This window comes from Elgaria multicarinata, chromosome 2 (assembly GCF_023053635.1).
Source record: "Elgaria multicarinata webbii isolate HBS135686 ecotype San Diego chromosome 2, rElgMul1.1.pri, whole genome shotgun sequence".
Taxonomy (NCBI): domain Eukaryota; kingdom Metazoa; phylum Chordata; class Lepidosauria; order Squamata; family Anguidae; genus Elgaria; species Elgaria multicarinata.
Genome location: NC_086172.1, coordinates 165,212,577 through 165,227,658, shown reverse-complemented (window position 1 = coordinate 165,227,658; position 15,082 = coordinate 165,212,577). Strand labels below are relative to the sequence as shown.

At 43.6% G+C, this 15,082-nt stretch overlaps 1 protein-coding gene across 1 annotated transcript in view; it reads right to left on the bottom strand.

Annotated features, from left to right (window-relative positions):
- The window catches only part of DYNC1H1 (dynein cytoplasmic 1 heavy chain 1), a 65,438-nt gene that overhangs the window by 29,457 nt on the left and 20,899 nt on the right, over positions 1 to 15,082 (bottom strand). Inside the window, exons 17-38 of the mRNA XM_063118066.1 lie at positions 14,878 to 15,033; positions 14,482 to 14,595; positions 13,207 to 13,317; positions 12,902 to 13,111; positions 11,737 to 11,883; positions 10,972 to 11,138; positions 10,603 to 10,776; positions 9,388 to 9,553; positions 9,104 to 9,292; positions 8,797 to 8,991; positions 8,364 to 8,646; positions 7,438 to 7,538; positions 7,106 to 7,265; positions 6,257 to 6,500; positions 5,688 to 5,871; positions 4,341 to 4,553; positions 3,936 to 4,174; positions 3,663 to 3,819; positions 2,895 to 3,122; positions 2,522 to 2,752; positions 2,259 to 2,399; positions 1,377 to 1,610 (exon numbers count right to left, since the gene is read on the bottom strand). Coding sequence (XP_062974136.1) covers positions 1,377 to 1,610; positions 2,259 to 2,399; positions 2,522 to 2,752; positions 2,895 to 3,122; positions 3,663 to 3,819; positions 3,936 to 4,174; positions 4,341 to 4,553; positions 5,688 to 5,871; positions 6,257 to 6,500; positions 7,106 to 7,265; positions 7,438 to 7,538; positions 8,364 to 8,646; positions 8,797 to 8,991; positions 9,104 to 9,292; positions 9,388 to 9,553; positions 10,603 to 10,776; positions 10,972 to 11,138; positions 11,737 to 11,883; positions 12,902 to 13,111; positions 13,207 to 13,317; positions 14,482 to 14,595; positions 14,878 to 15,033 — 4,044 coding nt within the window. The remainder of the gene's footprint in view (positions 1 to 1,376; positions 1,611 to 2,258; positions 2,400 to 2,521; positions 2,753 to 2,894; positions 3,123 to 3,662; positions 3,820 to 3,935; positions 4,175 to 4,340; positions 4,554 to 5,687; positions 5,872 to 6,256; positions 6,501 to 7,105; positions 7,266 to 7,437; positions 7,539 to 8,363; positions 8,647 to 8,796; positions 8,992 to 9,103; positions 9,293 to 9,387; positions 9,554 to 10,602; positions 10,777 to 10,971; positions 11,139 to 11,736; positions 11,884 to 12,901; positions 13,112 to 13,206; positions 13,318 to 14,481; positions 14,596 to 14,877; positions 15,034 to 15,082) is intronic.

Genomic DNA, 15,082 nt, shown 5'->3' with positions numbered 1-15,082 from the left:
CTTAGTCCCAATATATCTCAAAGACCACGGCCTCCCACACAAGCCTGCCTGGCTATTAAGGTCCTCAGTGGGCTTTTTGTAGGCCCCACTGCTTTCTTCTCACATCAGTCCGTTGGTTTCTGTTCACCACTCTGCCGCAAAGATCATCTTCTTGGCTCGCCGCTCCGACCATGTTACTCCGCTTCTGAAATCTCTTCATTGGCTTCCAATTCACTTCAGAATCCAATATAAACTTCTCCTGTTAACCTTCAAAGCTTTTCACGGTCTAGCTCCTTCCTATCTCTCCTCTCTCATCTCACACTATTGCCCCGCTCGTGCTAGGCTCGGCAAGCACAAGGGCTCATGTATGCCGAGTGGGATTTTGGACTTCATTTTTGAACAACAGACCCTGCAGGACGTGCCACAAGCCACTTGAGGTGCCACGGTTTGAAAAAAACAAGTCCAACGCCCTCCCGCTGGGCTTGCAAAACGGTCTGGAAGCTTCAGCTGGTACAAAACAGGGCAGCCCGTTTACTAACAGAGACTGGCCGGCGAGATCACATTACGCCAGTCCTTTTACAACTTCATTGGCTGCCAGTCCAGGTCCGGGCCCGATTCAAAGTGCTGGTATTGACATTTAAAGCCCTAAACAGTTTGGGGCCAGGTTATTTGAAGGAACGCCTCCTCCCATATGTACCTGCCTGGACCTTAAGATCATCTACAGGGGTCCTTCTCCGTGAGCCCCTGCCAAAGGAAGTGAGGCAGGTGGCTACTAGAAGAAGGGCTTTCTCTGCTGTGGCACCCCGGCTGTGGAATGAGCTCCCCAGAGAGGTTCGCCTGGTGCCTACACTGTACTCCTTTCGTCGCCAGCTGAAGACCTTTTTATTCTCTTAGTATTTTAACACTTAATTTTAACTTAAATTTAAATTTTACTGTTCTATCTCTGTATTTTAATCTTATATCAATTTTGCTGCGTGGTTTTATCCTGGTTGTGCTTTTAATACTGTATTTTGTATTTTGAGTTTTTAACCTGTCGGTTGTTTTATTATGGTTTTAATTTTTGTGAACCGCCCAGAGAGCTTCGGCTATTGGGCGGTATAAAAATGTAATAAATAAAATAAAATAAAAATAAGTAAAATAGCTGCTCTAGTTTGGATCCTTTGTACCTAAGTACAATCTCAACATCCGTGTTTCAGCCAGGAAAGAAAATTTCTGCCTTGTTCATTGCCATGTTTGTATTGATAGATTTCGTTAAATGTGCAAGTCTAATTAATGTCAATGAAGTATTCTGATCCTATGCTGCTAGAGGCCATTTTAATGGCAGGACATGGGGTAACATATCAAGTCGCATCCAAACGTTTCAGAATGGCAGAAATGATACATGAAGAACTATTTACCTCCATGTCAGGCAAAGCTCTGAGCGCACTGAAGAGCGTCATGGTCTTTCCGGAGCCTGGTGGGCCACAGAGTACCAGTGGTTTGTGCTCTGCTAGCCAAGTGTACAGCAAGGCTTCATGACGGACAGTGTCTAGGGTTGGCACCACAACATCAGGAGCTGCAACTTTGTGAGTCTCAACTTCAATCTGTGGAACCTTTGACTGCCAGGGCACCCACTCGCCAGTAATCGAGACCTACGTATGGGATGGGAAGAAAAAAGATATATCTGTAACTATCTGCTTCTGTTACTATTAAAGCAAAGCCTCAATGTTACTTTTAAGCAGTTACTTCAGGATCCAACTCTAATTGCAACATTTAGATGGTCAAAACTATTTTAACTAATATTTTTTTAAAAAAAATACATGGTGGGCCCTTTGCAAATACTTGAAAATTATTTGTAATCCTAAAAAACTGCAGCTGGCAAGGAGGCCTTCTTTTCTGCATAAAAGAAAGGGAAATGTCTCCATGGCACAAGTGTGCATCACCTAAAAAAAAAAGTACTTTTCTTTAGAACTACTTTTAAATTTTTTAATTACATTTATATCCACCACTTTTTCTCTTGCAAGGAACCCAAGTTGGTTTAATCTCAAATGCAAATTTATACCACTTAAACCCCCCAAAACTAGTACTAATCCAATAAACTAAAGTTTCTTTAAATCTGTGACAACGTTAGATATAAATCACTAAGAAATTAATTTAGTTAAGTCCTTCATCCAAAGCTTATGGTATTAATTTTATTGTGCTGATTATAATTTATTCAAGTACCATCATTAGAAGCAGTCATTACATTGAGGCTGATGTTGACCAAATGGCGCCCAATGCGTAGAAACGTTTTTTTTTACCTCGTAATCAATTATAGGTATATTTGGTGCGGAAGGCAGCGGCACAGTTGTGATTCTTCTGATGTATTCACCCAGCTCTGCTCTCATTTTCAGGCGGCTGTCCCCAGAGAAGGACCAGAGTATTGCATACACCAGGTATCGCTGTGAAAGGTCAAAAACTCATTAGGACAAGGGCATTAAAAAAAAAGTGCATCCTACTTCAGAAACACGTGAAAACGAACAGCAAGTCTGGCAACTTTACTGTCTGGAAAAATGGGGATTACCTGGATGTAGCGTTCCAGCTGATCTATCTGCATCGGGAAATCCGGATGGTTGGCATTGTACTGCGCTACATTGCGGCAAGACTGGTGCATCATGGAGAAGAGAGAGCCAAGACACCGCAAGCGTGTGAGGTCCATGATGTGCTCCAGCTTGAAAGCGTGTTCAAGTGCCTTTGTCACCAGTCCGTTAGATGTGAAGTACGGCTGCATAATTGTTGCTGCATCTCTCTGGATCTGTCAATACAGCATTTCATTACCACTGCAGCCTTAAGTTACCATATTGTAAACTATTCGTGTCCTTGTTTGAAAGAGAGAGAGAGAGATAGAGAGACCCACATCAAGGTGGTATGCAACCTAACTATACTCCTAACTATACCTGTAACATTGGGGAAGCCGTTTCTTCGCTCTCATCTTCTTTGCCCTTTCTCCTGCGCTGAGCTTCCTCTTCACCCTCATCCAGAGGGATGCTCCTCAGTCTGGCCAGGAAGTTATTGAAAATCATGTCAGTGCTTAGGACATCTTCACTGAACCAAACCATGCCACATCTTGACACTGTGGCCAGAGTAGCATATTTCAGGTCTTGAACTTCAAACATGATGCGCACCTATAGGAAAAACAGAAAGACGAATCTGAAAACTCAGGTCTAATGTCAGGTGTAATGACAGGACTACATCTATTTCAGAGTTATCTGAACCACAGAGTTCTATCCAACATCTGGTAAGGATTACCTCTTCCAGCTAACCTTAGCTCCTGCCTTGTTGAGGGGCCATTGTAAGCAGTAAGTGTGCCTGGACAGTTATTACCAGATCTGGAAAACGCTTGGTGATTTTGGGGTGGTGGTATGACCGTTTTATCATGTGGTTATTGACTGGGAAATTCACACCAAGGTGGCATTTTCACCAGACAGAACGTAAATAGCCTTGTTCTCCTTGGTCACTTTGGGCCTTGCTCAGCCCAGATAAATTAGGAAGAACTGTCTTGTTTGAATGTTTAGCTATGAAATATGATGTAAGATTCAATTTGTACCATTCTGGTTGGAACACTTCTAACTTACAATACTTATTCTATTGAGCTTGGTCTACTCAAAAGTACCCTTGTAACACCAATAGTGTTTTTATTCCTGGTGCCTGTAAAAAGTACTTACATTTGGAGGAAGGCTCAGACGTTCTCCATTCGGCAGCGTCAGCAGCTTGTTGTCATCCAGAACAGAGTTCAAATTCTCCACCCACTCAGGATCAACATCTCCATCAAAGATGATCCACTGTCGTTTCTGTAGTTCCCCTCTCACGTTATCTATAATCCTAGGCGAGAGAATAATGTAGCGCAGGTTAAGAGAAGTTCAAACAGTTCAAGCCCTTCCCTTGGGGCCTGGGAGGGGGACTTTCTAGCTTCAACCTGTCTTATGACATCCACTCACTTTCTCAAGACATGGGTGAACAACCCATCTGTCCACTCTCTGGTGTTGGGATCCAGAGTGCCATAGAGGTGGTCTTTGCTGATCGCTTTGGGATCAATGATGTGGGCAACACCTTCCACACCCTCCAGTCTCTCCAGGGCTTTTAGAAGCACTCTCCAAGCCATGCTCTTTCCGCTCCCAGAAGGACCAACCATCATCAATCCATGGTTGATCTGGGTGATTTGGTAGAGCTGGAGAACCTATGAAGGGGAAGAGGGGAGGGGAGGATCCATACTGTCACACAACAACATCGTAACAGATTAATGTAAAATTATAACAGTTACAATAATCCTGTTTAGATTTCTAGAGGATTGTTCGCAGTCGATTTTTTGCGTATTTTTGCCAGTGAGAGCTGATGCAACCCACCTTTTCAACCCACATGCTGCCAATGTCTTCTCCATCACCGTATGTCAGGTACATTTCCTGGCAGACCTTCTTAAGTTCTTCCCTCAGAGCAGTCATTTCTCCCCGGTGATACTGAACGCCAGGGAACACATCAGACAGGAGACTGAAAAGCAATGGTATGTCTTCTGCAACCAGTTTTGGTACCATTGTCTCACACACACTCTGGATCAGGATCTAAATAGAAAAAATATATATCCAAATTTGATTATGTGAGGAGAAGCAAGGAAATTGCACAATAGTGAAGTTATTATTTATTTTATTTATTTAAAACATTTGTATCCCGCCCTATATTAAACCATGAACCAAGTTAAAACAATATATAATTTAAAAGCAGTTAAAACAGTTAAAAACAATGCACTTCTGACTGCAATGTCAAATTGAGACCCTGCTTCAGCGATACTTAAGCTCTGAAACTTAATATATTCAGAGATTTATGCTTTACAGATGATGCCATGTCAATAACGAATTCTTCCCTTAATTTTTAAAATATTGACGTTTAAAAGATCTTGATACACTATACCAAACACGTGGAATTTGTTCAGGTGGCGATTCACTCTGTTAACAAACAGCAGCACTTTGACTACATAAGTTTAGGTAGCTCTACTAAAGCCCCCTGACCAACAGTTACATTGGCACAGAGCCTTATAAGCATGAATACAAGCTGGAGCGTGTTCAGAGGAGGGCAACCAGGATGATCAGGGGTCTGTAAACAAAGCCCTATGAGGAGAGACTGAAAGAACTGGGCATGTTTATCCTGGAGAAGAGAAGGTTGAGGGGAGACATGATAGCACTCTTCAAATACTTGAAAGGTTGTCACACAGAGGAGGGCCAGGATCTCTTCTTGATCATCCCAGAGTGCAGGACACGGAATAATGGGCTCAAGTTACAGGAAGCCAGATTCCGGCTGGACATCAGGAAAAACTTCCTGAATGTTAGAGCAGTACGACAATGGAACCAGTTAGCTAGGGAAGTCGTGGGCTCTCCCACACTAGAGGCCTTCAAGAGGACAACCATCTGTCAAGTGTTTTTGTGAACCGCCCAGAGAGCTTCGGCTATTGGGCGGTATAAAAATGTAATAAATAAATAAATAAATAAAAATAAGTATTCTTTAGGGTGGATTCCTGCATTGAGCAGGGGGTTGGACTCGATGGCCTTATAGGCCCCTTCCAACTCTACTGTTCTATGATTCTATTAGTAAAAAACACACACAAGATAATGCAGTATCCTTTCATGTATCTATAGCCCTCAAGCGTCTACCCACGTAATTGCAAATTGCTTTAATTGCCCCACTTGCAACCCATGCTATACCTCCTGCTCAGGTAAGTTCTCAGCAATTTCTCCTTCATCAACGACTTCACCGCGCTCTTCCTTCTCCCGTTTTATCCTCTGAATCCTCTCTCTCTTCACATTGCCCGCACTGACCAATACGCTCTTCAGAGCTCTCAAGCCAAAGTCATAATGGCTTTGAGAGGAGAGTTGCTCATCACATAACCTAAGGAGCCAAAGATGCCACAAGTTACAAATACACATAAATAAGAAAGTCATGCTGAAGCTGACTTCGAGTTGGGCATTTCCGAAGGATTTAATGTTAAGGCTTTGACAATTCGCACTTCGAAATGCAACAGCTATCTTGCTGAGTGAGTCAAACCAAGGCTGTTTATGGAACCAATCAACCACAGAGAGTGAGCAAGGTTTGCCAAGCAGTAGTTATGCATTTGCTACAGCCTCAACACAATAAAAGGCATCAGAGCAATGGATAATTACGGATTCAGAACTATAGTAATACCAGCAGTTGGTAGGACCAGTCAATAAGGTGAACTCCCACAGCTCTCCAAAAGCAAATTATGCTACATGCCTTGATCAGCAGCGCTACTTACTTGAAGAACGGGACGATCTTGTTGGCAAGCACTTCAGCTGTCCGAAATCCCTGAGAGTACAACATCACCTGGGCAATCAGCTGACGGTCAGGCTTGGTCATGGCCAAGCTGCGGAACAGTTTCTTCAAGTTGTCTGGGAGGTTGGATCGACCAGCGTAGCCGGGGTTCATTGTGATGAAGACGGCCATGTCTGGGCTCACTTTCACTTGTTTGTTCAGCAGCTCACAAGTAATGGGGGAAGCAGCTAAAAGTAAGCATTAGGTCACTCAGTATGAGATTCTTAGCCAAATCCGCCCTTCACAAGCGAGGTATGGCAGGTACATAATTGTTTATAGGACAGTGGTTCACTCCTGCTTTCCCATCTGTTAAAATGGGAGATCAAAAATTGCTCTCCTACGACTATCTTTTATACTTATGTCAAGGAATTTCCAGTGGCCCCACTGCAAAACGAGATGGTTTCATATGTAACGCAAAATGGTAGTCTATAAAATGGACTTCTGCTTCCTGTCATTACACTTCCATGTCTTGGTCAAAGCCCAGAGATGGGAATTTCTCCCCTGGGGATGGACAGATAGCTACACCTCTCCAACCTTTCAACAAGGGAAAGGGCAAGTCCCTCAAACGTCTGTTGTATTATGTTTGAAACACGCTCGCACCAAAACCCAACTATATTGAAATACAGAATCTACGAGACAACAGCCAACTTGAAGAGAGGGGAGAGAAGAGAGATAATGAAAGCAAACCAGAAGGATTTCTCATTTCAAGAGTTGTAAGGGGGGTGGGGGAAGCAGCTCCTATTAAGATGCCTCACAAGAATAATTAGCTGTAATATTTTTTAAAAAATCATACATTTGTCATAGTTTGGATTTGAGTGTTCTCGCAAGGCTTCTTGGATGCACTGGACCTGTTGAGATACAGCAGAAAGCATTCGCTCCTCAAGTCTGTTGAATTCGTCAAAGCAGCCCCATGCACCCACTTGGCAGAGACCCACGAAGATGCGGCCCATTGCCTAGAAAGAAAGTAAAAATGGGAAAGACTCTTTTACTAACACTGAGAAATGCTGGGATATTATAAGTTAGAACAGTACACTGGCAGCTGTAAGGAAGGTGGTGGTACTTGCATTTTCACCTCAGGTCTGAAAAGTAAACTTACAACTTAGCGATGTATTTCCAGAACCATACCTGGAAGTCAAATGTTTCATCACAGTTGAAAACGAGAACAAATCGTCCAAGCTGGTGTCCAAGAGCCTTAACAGATTCTGTTTTACCAGTTCCAGCAGGCCCTGTTTATAAAAAGAGGCACGTGTTACATGGTCACAACAATAATAAGTAGCCTTGAGTGGCATCCTTTCATTACTACGTTAGAGTCACACATCTTTCCAAATAATCTTCACTCCTTTGAGGATGTGTGCTTTGCACATTTCCAGAAATGCTAAGCTCTGTGTGGAAAGTATTGCATTTATATCCTGCTTTTTTTTGTAAATGCTGGGAGCCGTCTTCATGGTACTGAGTTGGCACTGCCTTCCCCCAAAACCCTGCGGTTTCACTTACCCCAGGGGGTGTCAGGTAATATCCACACCAAAGAGGGAGTGCAGGGTTTCTGCCCTCTTCCTGGTTTCCGGCGACCAATCGCCAGTCCCCTTCTGCCAGGACCACCCCCTAGATCGGCCATGGAGCGAGGTCAGACATTGGAAGAGCCGGGGTGAAAATGTCAGGCTAAGTTCTCGACTTCTTTTCTGCACAGCTTCGTGGGAAACCCCCATGGTGGCTGCAAATCTGCGGTTGCGTCACATAACTGACGCAGCGCAGATTCGCAGCCACTGCAGGGCTTTGGATGCATATAGACGGCTCCTGGAACCGTAGGGCGCTGTACATAGAGATCCCAGGTAGCCTATCGGTGGTATCCAGACACGACTAGACTTGCTTATCTTCAGCAAGTTTGTTGCATTATATGCCTCACACTAGACTCTGAAACTCTTTTATTTAAGGCTAATTTCATGCACAGCTGTGAGCTGCAGAAATTGCTTTGCCACCCAAATGCACACTACTATTTGTTTCTAGCATTAAGGCAATTTGTGACTAATGGGAATATAGGAGCAGCAACCTACCAAATGGGGACCCTCCCAGCCTGGCCTCCAAAGCCTGCGTCATGGTCAAGTAACAGCGATCGGTAAGAGGAGTCTGCACCAGTTTGTCTTGAACGCCCAAGTATTCAAAACCATAGTTGAATTTGGCATTCGCCATCTGAATGGAGAGTTGCTGCAGCACATCTGTCTGTTTTGGGTCAAAGTAGAACCTCATCTGTCTCAGCCAATCAAAGGATTTGGAGTTGTCAATTCTGCTTTTGATCAACGATCTCGTGACATCTCTTTGGTGCACCAATTCAGTGATCTTTTTTTTAAAAATAAATAAATAGAAAAAGTGCAAATTTTAGTAGGTGTAGAAACAAAACGTAGCCATTTCATGAGACGTAACATGTTTAAAAGAAAGTGGAAGTTGGGTTATCTGGTCTGGAAAGGATTGTTGAAGGCGATGGCTTACCAGATGTTCCAGTTTTCTTCTGCGGAGAGGCGGCTGCTCCATCAGCACCGAGTCTGCAAGCACGTTCAGGGTGACCTCGACATTGGTCAGCACAGACTGCAGAGGGCTGCTGTCACCTCCACCACCCATGCCGTTCAAAGCGGATTCCACATTTTCTGACCAGGCAATCTGGGCTGACAGGACCACAAGCTGTGCCTAGGTTAGAAAAAGAAAGAAAGACGCATGTTGGCTTTTATGAGGCCTTTTCCCTTCCTTCCCTACAAAGAACACTGTCATCTTTGTAACCTTGATGGTAGCAAATCCATACCTGATATTTGTCAATCCAGGAGATGTAGGTAGCTGGATCAATTGAGGTGGCTTTGCCAAAGATTTCAACTTCAGTGACAGACTCGGCCAGCAACTTGGCAAGTGTGACTCGCATTTCTTTCTCAACAAGTGTGAGCCATTCGTTGATCTTCGGATGCTCGGTGATTGACACAGGAGTTTTGAACAGCACCTGAAAGGAGAATGGCAAGATGGTTTGAACGTTGCTTTTTATCAGAGTGCAACATCTGTTTAATATGCTGTATGACTCAGGAAATGCCACTATACCTCCTCTCCCTCACGTGAAGATATTCCAAGGACGATAGAGCTGTCCTCATTAAGAATGATGCTCGACACTCCAGCAAACATCTTCTTGAAGTGTTTCTGCAGTTTAGCTACGTTCTTGCTGTTCCCTATGATTTCGAGCAAGTCTTCATCACCAACAAAGTAAAACCTAAGAACAAAGTTCTACATTTTAATGGACCAAAAGTTATTCAGGAGACACCAAACACGACAAGTCTCTAGTACAGGGGTGTTCAACCATATGGCTCGGGTCCAGGTTATTTGAAAGAACGTATTCTCCCTTATGAGCCTGCCCGTGCTTTAAGTTCTTCTGGAGAAGCCCTTCTTTCAGTCCCACCGTCTTCACAGGCATGCTTGGTGGGAACATGGGAGAGGGCTTTCTCGGTGGCTGCTCCGGTGCTCTGGAACTCTCTTCCCGGGGAAGCTAGGCTGGCTCCCTCCTTGATGGGCTTTCGGAAGCAGGCTAAAACTTTTTTGTTCCAGCAGGCCTTTGGAGAATAATCTGGCCCTCCATCTATGTTAATGTCTTATAATTTTGTTGTGTATTTTAAACGTTTATGGTTTTGTCCCCCCGCCCCCATTGTATGTTTTAAACTTTGTAAGGCTGCCTTGAGGCCCAGCATTGGACAAAAGGCGGGATAATCATAATCATAATCATAACTATAGGCCTGTGGGCCAAATCCAGCCCTCCAGGGTTTTCTAGGCGGCCCTTCCCCTTCCCCCCACACCCCCCAACCACCAATCATTCTGTGGTTTCCTGCCTTTGGTGCAGTTGTTCTTCGTTCTAAAAGGTTGAAATGCCTCTCCTCCAAAGGCTGAGTGACTGGCAAGAAGAGCTGCAAGCTAAAAGATGCTGGGATTTGGGGGATTTTGCCACTGCCCCCTTTGGCCCTTGATCTTACCTCCTTTTGCCCTCGGCTCCACCCACCACTGGAATGTGGCCCTCAAGAGTTTCTCTGAAATTGAATTTGGGTTTGGGGCTGAACTAGGTTCCACATTCCTACCCTAGTATGTCAATGCACCTAGTATTTTTCTACACAAACCAGTCTAGAAATAGAAAATTGACACTATTGCTCACTGTATATAGAAGACTAGATCACAGGGATGGTTAGGTAACATGGAAACCAGTAATCAATGCATAAACGTCACACTTTGCTTATAAATCTACATGTAATGTGATGAAGTGTCACAATTCTTTACCGAGGGAAAGAAGCTCTCTCTCTCTCCAGGTACTCTCCCAAAGCCTTCTGGATCTTTCCAAGCAAGTCGGCTAATCTTTCCAGTGATCTCTGTACTCCCTGAATATTCAGAACGTCCATGACCAAGGGAGATTTTGACACCTTTTTCATGAGGGCCAGAAACTCCGTACTGATGCTGCAAAGTCAAGAGGAGAGAGGTTCAAACAAACAAAAAGCGACCCACAATGTATCACTACTGTCTGGAGGCACGGATGCTCTAATACACAAAAGATGACTAACACAGGACTCCTTAGCTTCTCCATGAAAGTCTCCAAGGACAGAGGAAGCAGGATTCTCACATTCACACCCGACTTTGAGATCAGAACATTACCTTTGGAACCTCTGTGTTTCAACCGGCAGCAGGTGCTTGATATCGGCACTGCCAGTGAAGATCCCTTCCAGGTAAACCCAACGCCTCTGGACATCTATCCAGACATCAAAGAGTGCCATGATACGATTCAGTTTGTCTTCCCAACTAAGGGCATCTTCTTCAAATACCTACAGATCAAGAGATCTTCAGTTTATGTAACGAAGTTACTCTTTTGAGTCTTGCTAGTTATTATGTCTGTTACCATATATGCTTCATTGTATTTTTTTTAAAAAGTCCACCTTTCAAAAAAAGTGGGAAGACAAGTGGGGTGGAGGTGGAATAATAAGATTAGAAAAAGAAACCCAAAAACAGTAAGACCAGCAAAGTAAAAAGCTAAGAGAATAAAGGCAGCTATTAAAAACAATGTGTTCAGTCAACCTCCAGAAATTTAAAAACAAATCAGTAAGAGCACTTAAAAATGACTCATGGCCCAAAACAAGCCTCCATTGGGAGGGAGTTCTGGAGCCTGGGCACAGCCACTGAAAAGGCCCTTTCCCTAGTTCCAACTAGACACATTTCTGGGGACCTCAGAGGACACAAGAGGGCTCCGTTGAAGATCACGGGGTATGGGGACAGGCACATACGGGAGCTTATACAAATGTTTTCGGTGTTTGTTAGATTTTCTCATCTTTTGTATGGCTTTAAGCTGAAGCACATATTAATATATTCAAATACGTTCAGACAGAAAATAAAGAAGTAGAAGCAAAAGATGCCTTTGGCCATTACCTTGTAGTATGGAGAGAGCTTCATTGCAGAAACACTGTTGATGTGCTCTTTGACTTTGTTGAAAAGGTCATCCCAACCCCGAATCAAGCGACATTTGTTCTGGTAGTTAACCAAGTCCAGCTCGTAGGTGTTCCACACTTCCCGTATCTGTAAAATGCAAAGTATTGTTCAGAAGTTGTGTGTTATACTGACTTGCTAGAGCAGAGGACAAAGCCATTCAGGCCCATGTAGCTTCTTTTTTTTTTAAAAAAAAAGGTGGGGAGGGAGAAAAAAAAAGGGGTGGGGAAGCCAGATTGCACTCTTTCTGTTTACATAACAAGGGATACTTAATTACATTGGGAAGCAAGACTTCAGTCTTAAAAGCTCTGCCAAGTCCTCTGATACTTCCACTTATGGGCTGTACAATGATTTCATTCCACAGAAGTTAAGACATTTATAATTAAACTTCTAGAAAAAGCCCTATGGTTTGTCAAAGTTCTAGCCAACCAGTTTCCTGAAAATCCAACCCAGGGCTTCCTGCTTCTTTGGAATCTCCACTGGACCAGAAAGCAGATTGAGACTCCGCTCAACACCAGAATGCAAAAGGCTGTGTGCCTAGGAGTGAGCCCCTTGCCATCTTTCCTCTGGGAAGCATCTACTTCAGTCAGTCAAAGTTAGGCTGATGGGTATTACCCAGAGGACCTTCTCTTCTGCTGCTCCCAGACTGTGGAATGGCCTGCCGGAGGAGACTTGTCAACCGAACAGTCTATTAGCATTCAAGAAAGCTATCAAGACTGATCTCTTCCGGCAGGCCTATCCAGGGGAATTTTAGGATGTTTTAACAATGTACATTATGTTTTAATTCAGTTTTATGTATTTTATATTTACTGTTGTTCCACACCTCGATCAAAATGGAGAGGCAGGTAAGAAATAATTTTATTATTATTATTATTGTTGTTGTTGTTGTTGCCCTCCTGGCAGTCCCTCCCTCCACTGTCCTGTGTACCTTGGCTCTTTCTGTATGCAGACCCATAGATAACAGCGGTAGCAACCACAGCATTTGGACTTGTCTTACCTCCAGTTATGATGAGAAAGTCTCACAGTATAGTGTTTATGGTGAAATAGCTTCATTAGGATATAGACTGAAAATCCTTAACTAATGTAAGCATTAGAAGCCAATAGCTACCTGCTTCAAGAATTCTTCCAGGGCCATCTCTCCCTGTGCCACAAGCAGCACATCTTTCACAATCAGTTCATTCTTCTGCAGGTCAACATCCCAAATCTGTCCCAGAGTTAGTTCAGAAACCACCCAATTCACATGCAGCCTCTTCATCAGTTGCTTCCAATGACGATCTTTAAGAGCCTCTGACTTCAGCTCAATCACCAACATGTTTATCTGAGGGAGACAAATATGGAAGAAAAGACGTGTAAAACCGGCTTGTTACATATAAAAACGTGTTATAACCAAGCATTTTTCGGAAGCAAGCTTACCTTCATGTAACCCTTCAGGAGTCTCTGAACGTATTCATAAGACGCATATTGCCGTAAGCGAGCTGGGAAATTTTTCAGCTGGTTTAGTAAGCCATCTAAACTTTGTCGAAGCTGTTAAGACAAGAAAAGTAGTTTGAAAAAGTTAGTAGACAGAGTAAAATAATGAAGAATATTACTTTGTCATTTTTATTAGTAGAGGGTTCTTAACCAAGTATTCCTCATTGTTTGCCCAGAACATTGACCAAATATTGTCTTGTTCTTCTTTGTAATATGACAGGCCAGGGACCTGTCCTGACTACAGTGTATTGGTACTGCAAGCCCCCCAAAACCCCACAGTTTCACTCCAGCAGGGTTGTCCCCATGCCAAGGAGTAAGTGCGTGGTTTACATCTATCCATCGGAGGAGGAGTTGCTGCGCGCTGCTTCGCCATCCATTCCTCTCTGTTCCTCTCCGCCCCATACCTTGCTTTTCCCACCAAGGGAAACGAGAACTTCACTTCTCCCCATGCAGGGGCATTCCGGCGGCCATTCAGCTCACCAGCCCTCCCCCTCCCCCCGGGGGATGGTGACCAATCAGGGGGTGCCATCCGCCCAGCAACGCCTCCCACAGGGCTCTGAAGCAGCGATAGATGGCAGATGTGTTCCAGAGAAAAAAGTCAGGGTGAGTTCCCAACTTTTTTACTACGGAGCTTTGAGGGAAAGCCCTGGGATGGCTCTGCAATGGCTGCTGCATCGTATAAGTGCCACAGTGCCACCCCAGGGCTTTCCCCACTTATAGACACCCAGCTGTATGCCTCCCCATAAGCTATCCTTTATGCAGTGAACCGCCCAGAGAGCTTCGGCTATTGGGCGGAATAAAAATGTAATAAATAAATACATAAATATCTGAAGGCTCTAAATACAAACTGAGCTCGTCAACTAATACTACAAGTTATTTTCCATAATCCAAATTGTTGCTTGGGCTCATGCAATAGGCAAGTGCAAGCCTTATAGACTCCTCCCACTTTTTTCTTTCTTTCAACAATTAGCCTCTTTGAATCCCATCTCAAATTGCTTTCGCAGCTCCCCAAAGTTTATTGTTGGGTATTCATTTATGTGCCAATGTGTGCTTGTTGCAATACCGACTACATGACAAGAAATATTTTTAGCTTCTATACTCCTATGATAACCATTCTTAAGAATTACATGGAAGGCAGATTTCACATACGGAGTTCTATAATCTCTCTCCCTCTTGCTACTTTCATCAAGCCCAATACATGTGTAGCTGACGTAGTACCTTGCGAGGCTGTACTGAAACCCAAGGTTGCTCCTTCATTTGATCAATCTGTTCCCAGACTTTGGAGAGCTCAGACCAGACTCCTTTAAGATCTTGCAGTTCTTCCAAAGCAACCTACAACGCAAGAGATGGTTCAAAACACTGTTAAATAAGAGAGGAAACACACACAATATGACTGAATTCTAGCAATGTTTGATGGATCAGTGTGGCTATGACTTCCTGTTGGGTGTTTTACTGTGGTTTTAATTTTTGTGAACCGCCCAGAGAGCTTCGGCTATTGGGCGGTATAAAAATGTAATAAATAAATAAATAAATAATAAATTCCTTGTAATTATAGTTCCATAACTACAGAATACTAGTGCTGAAATTCATATACCCAAATATCGGATTTCATACCTGTACACGTTCTTCACTGCCACTAAGAAGGCCTGTATCTGTAAGTTCCAAAGCTTCCTTCGCCTTTGCACATTTCTCACGGTCATCCTTCAGCCTCCCAAATTTTCCTTCGTAGATGGTAAGTGCTTGGAGAGCCTCCTCTGGCCGCAGGTTGCCCTTAAGAAAGCAGCGGTGATAGTTTTAATTACACATTACACATTTTAAA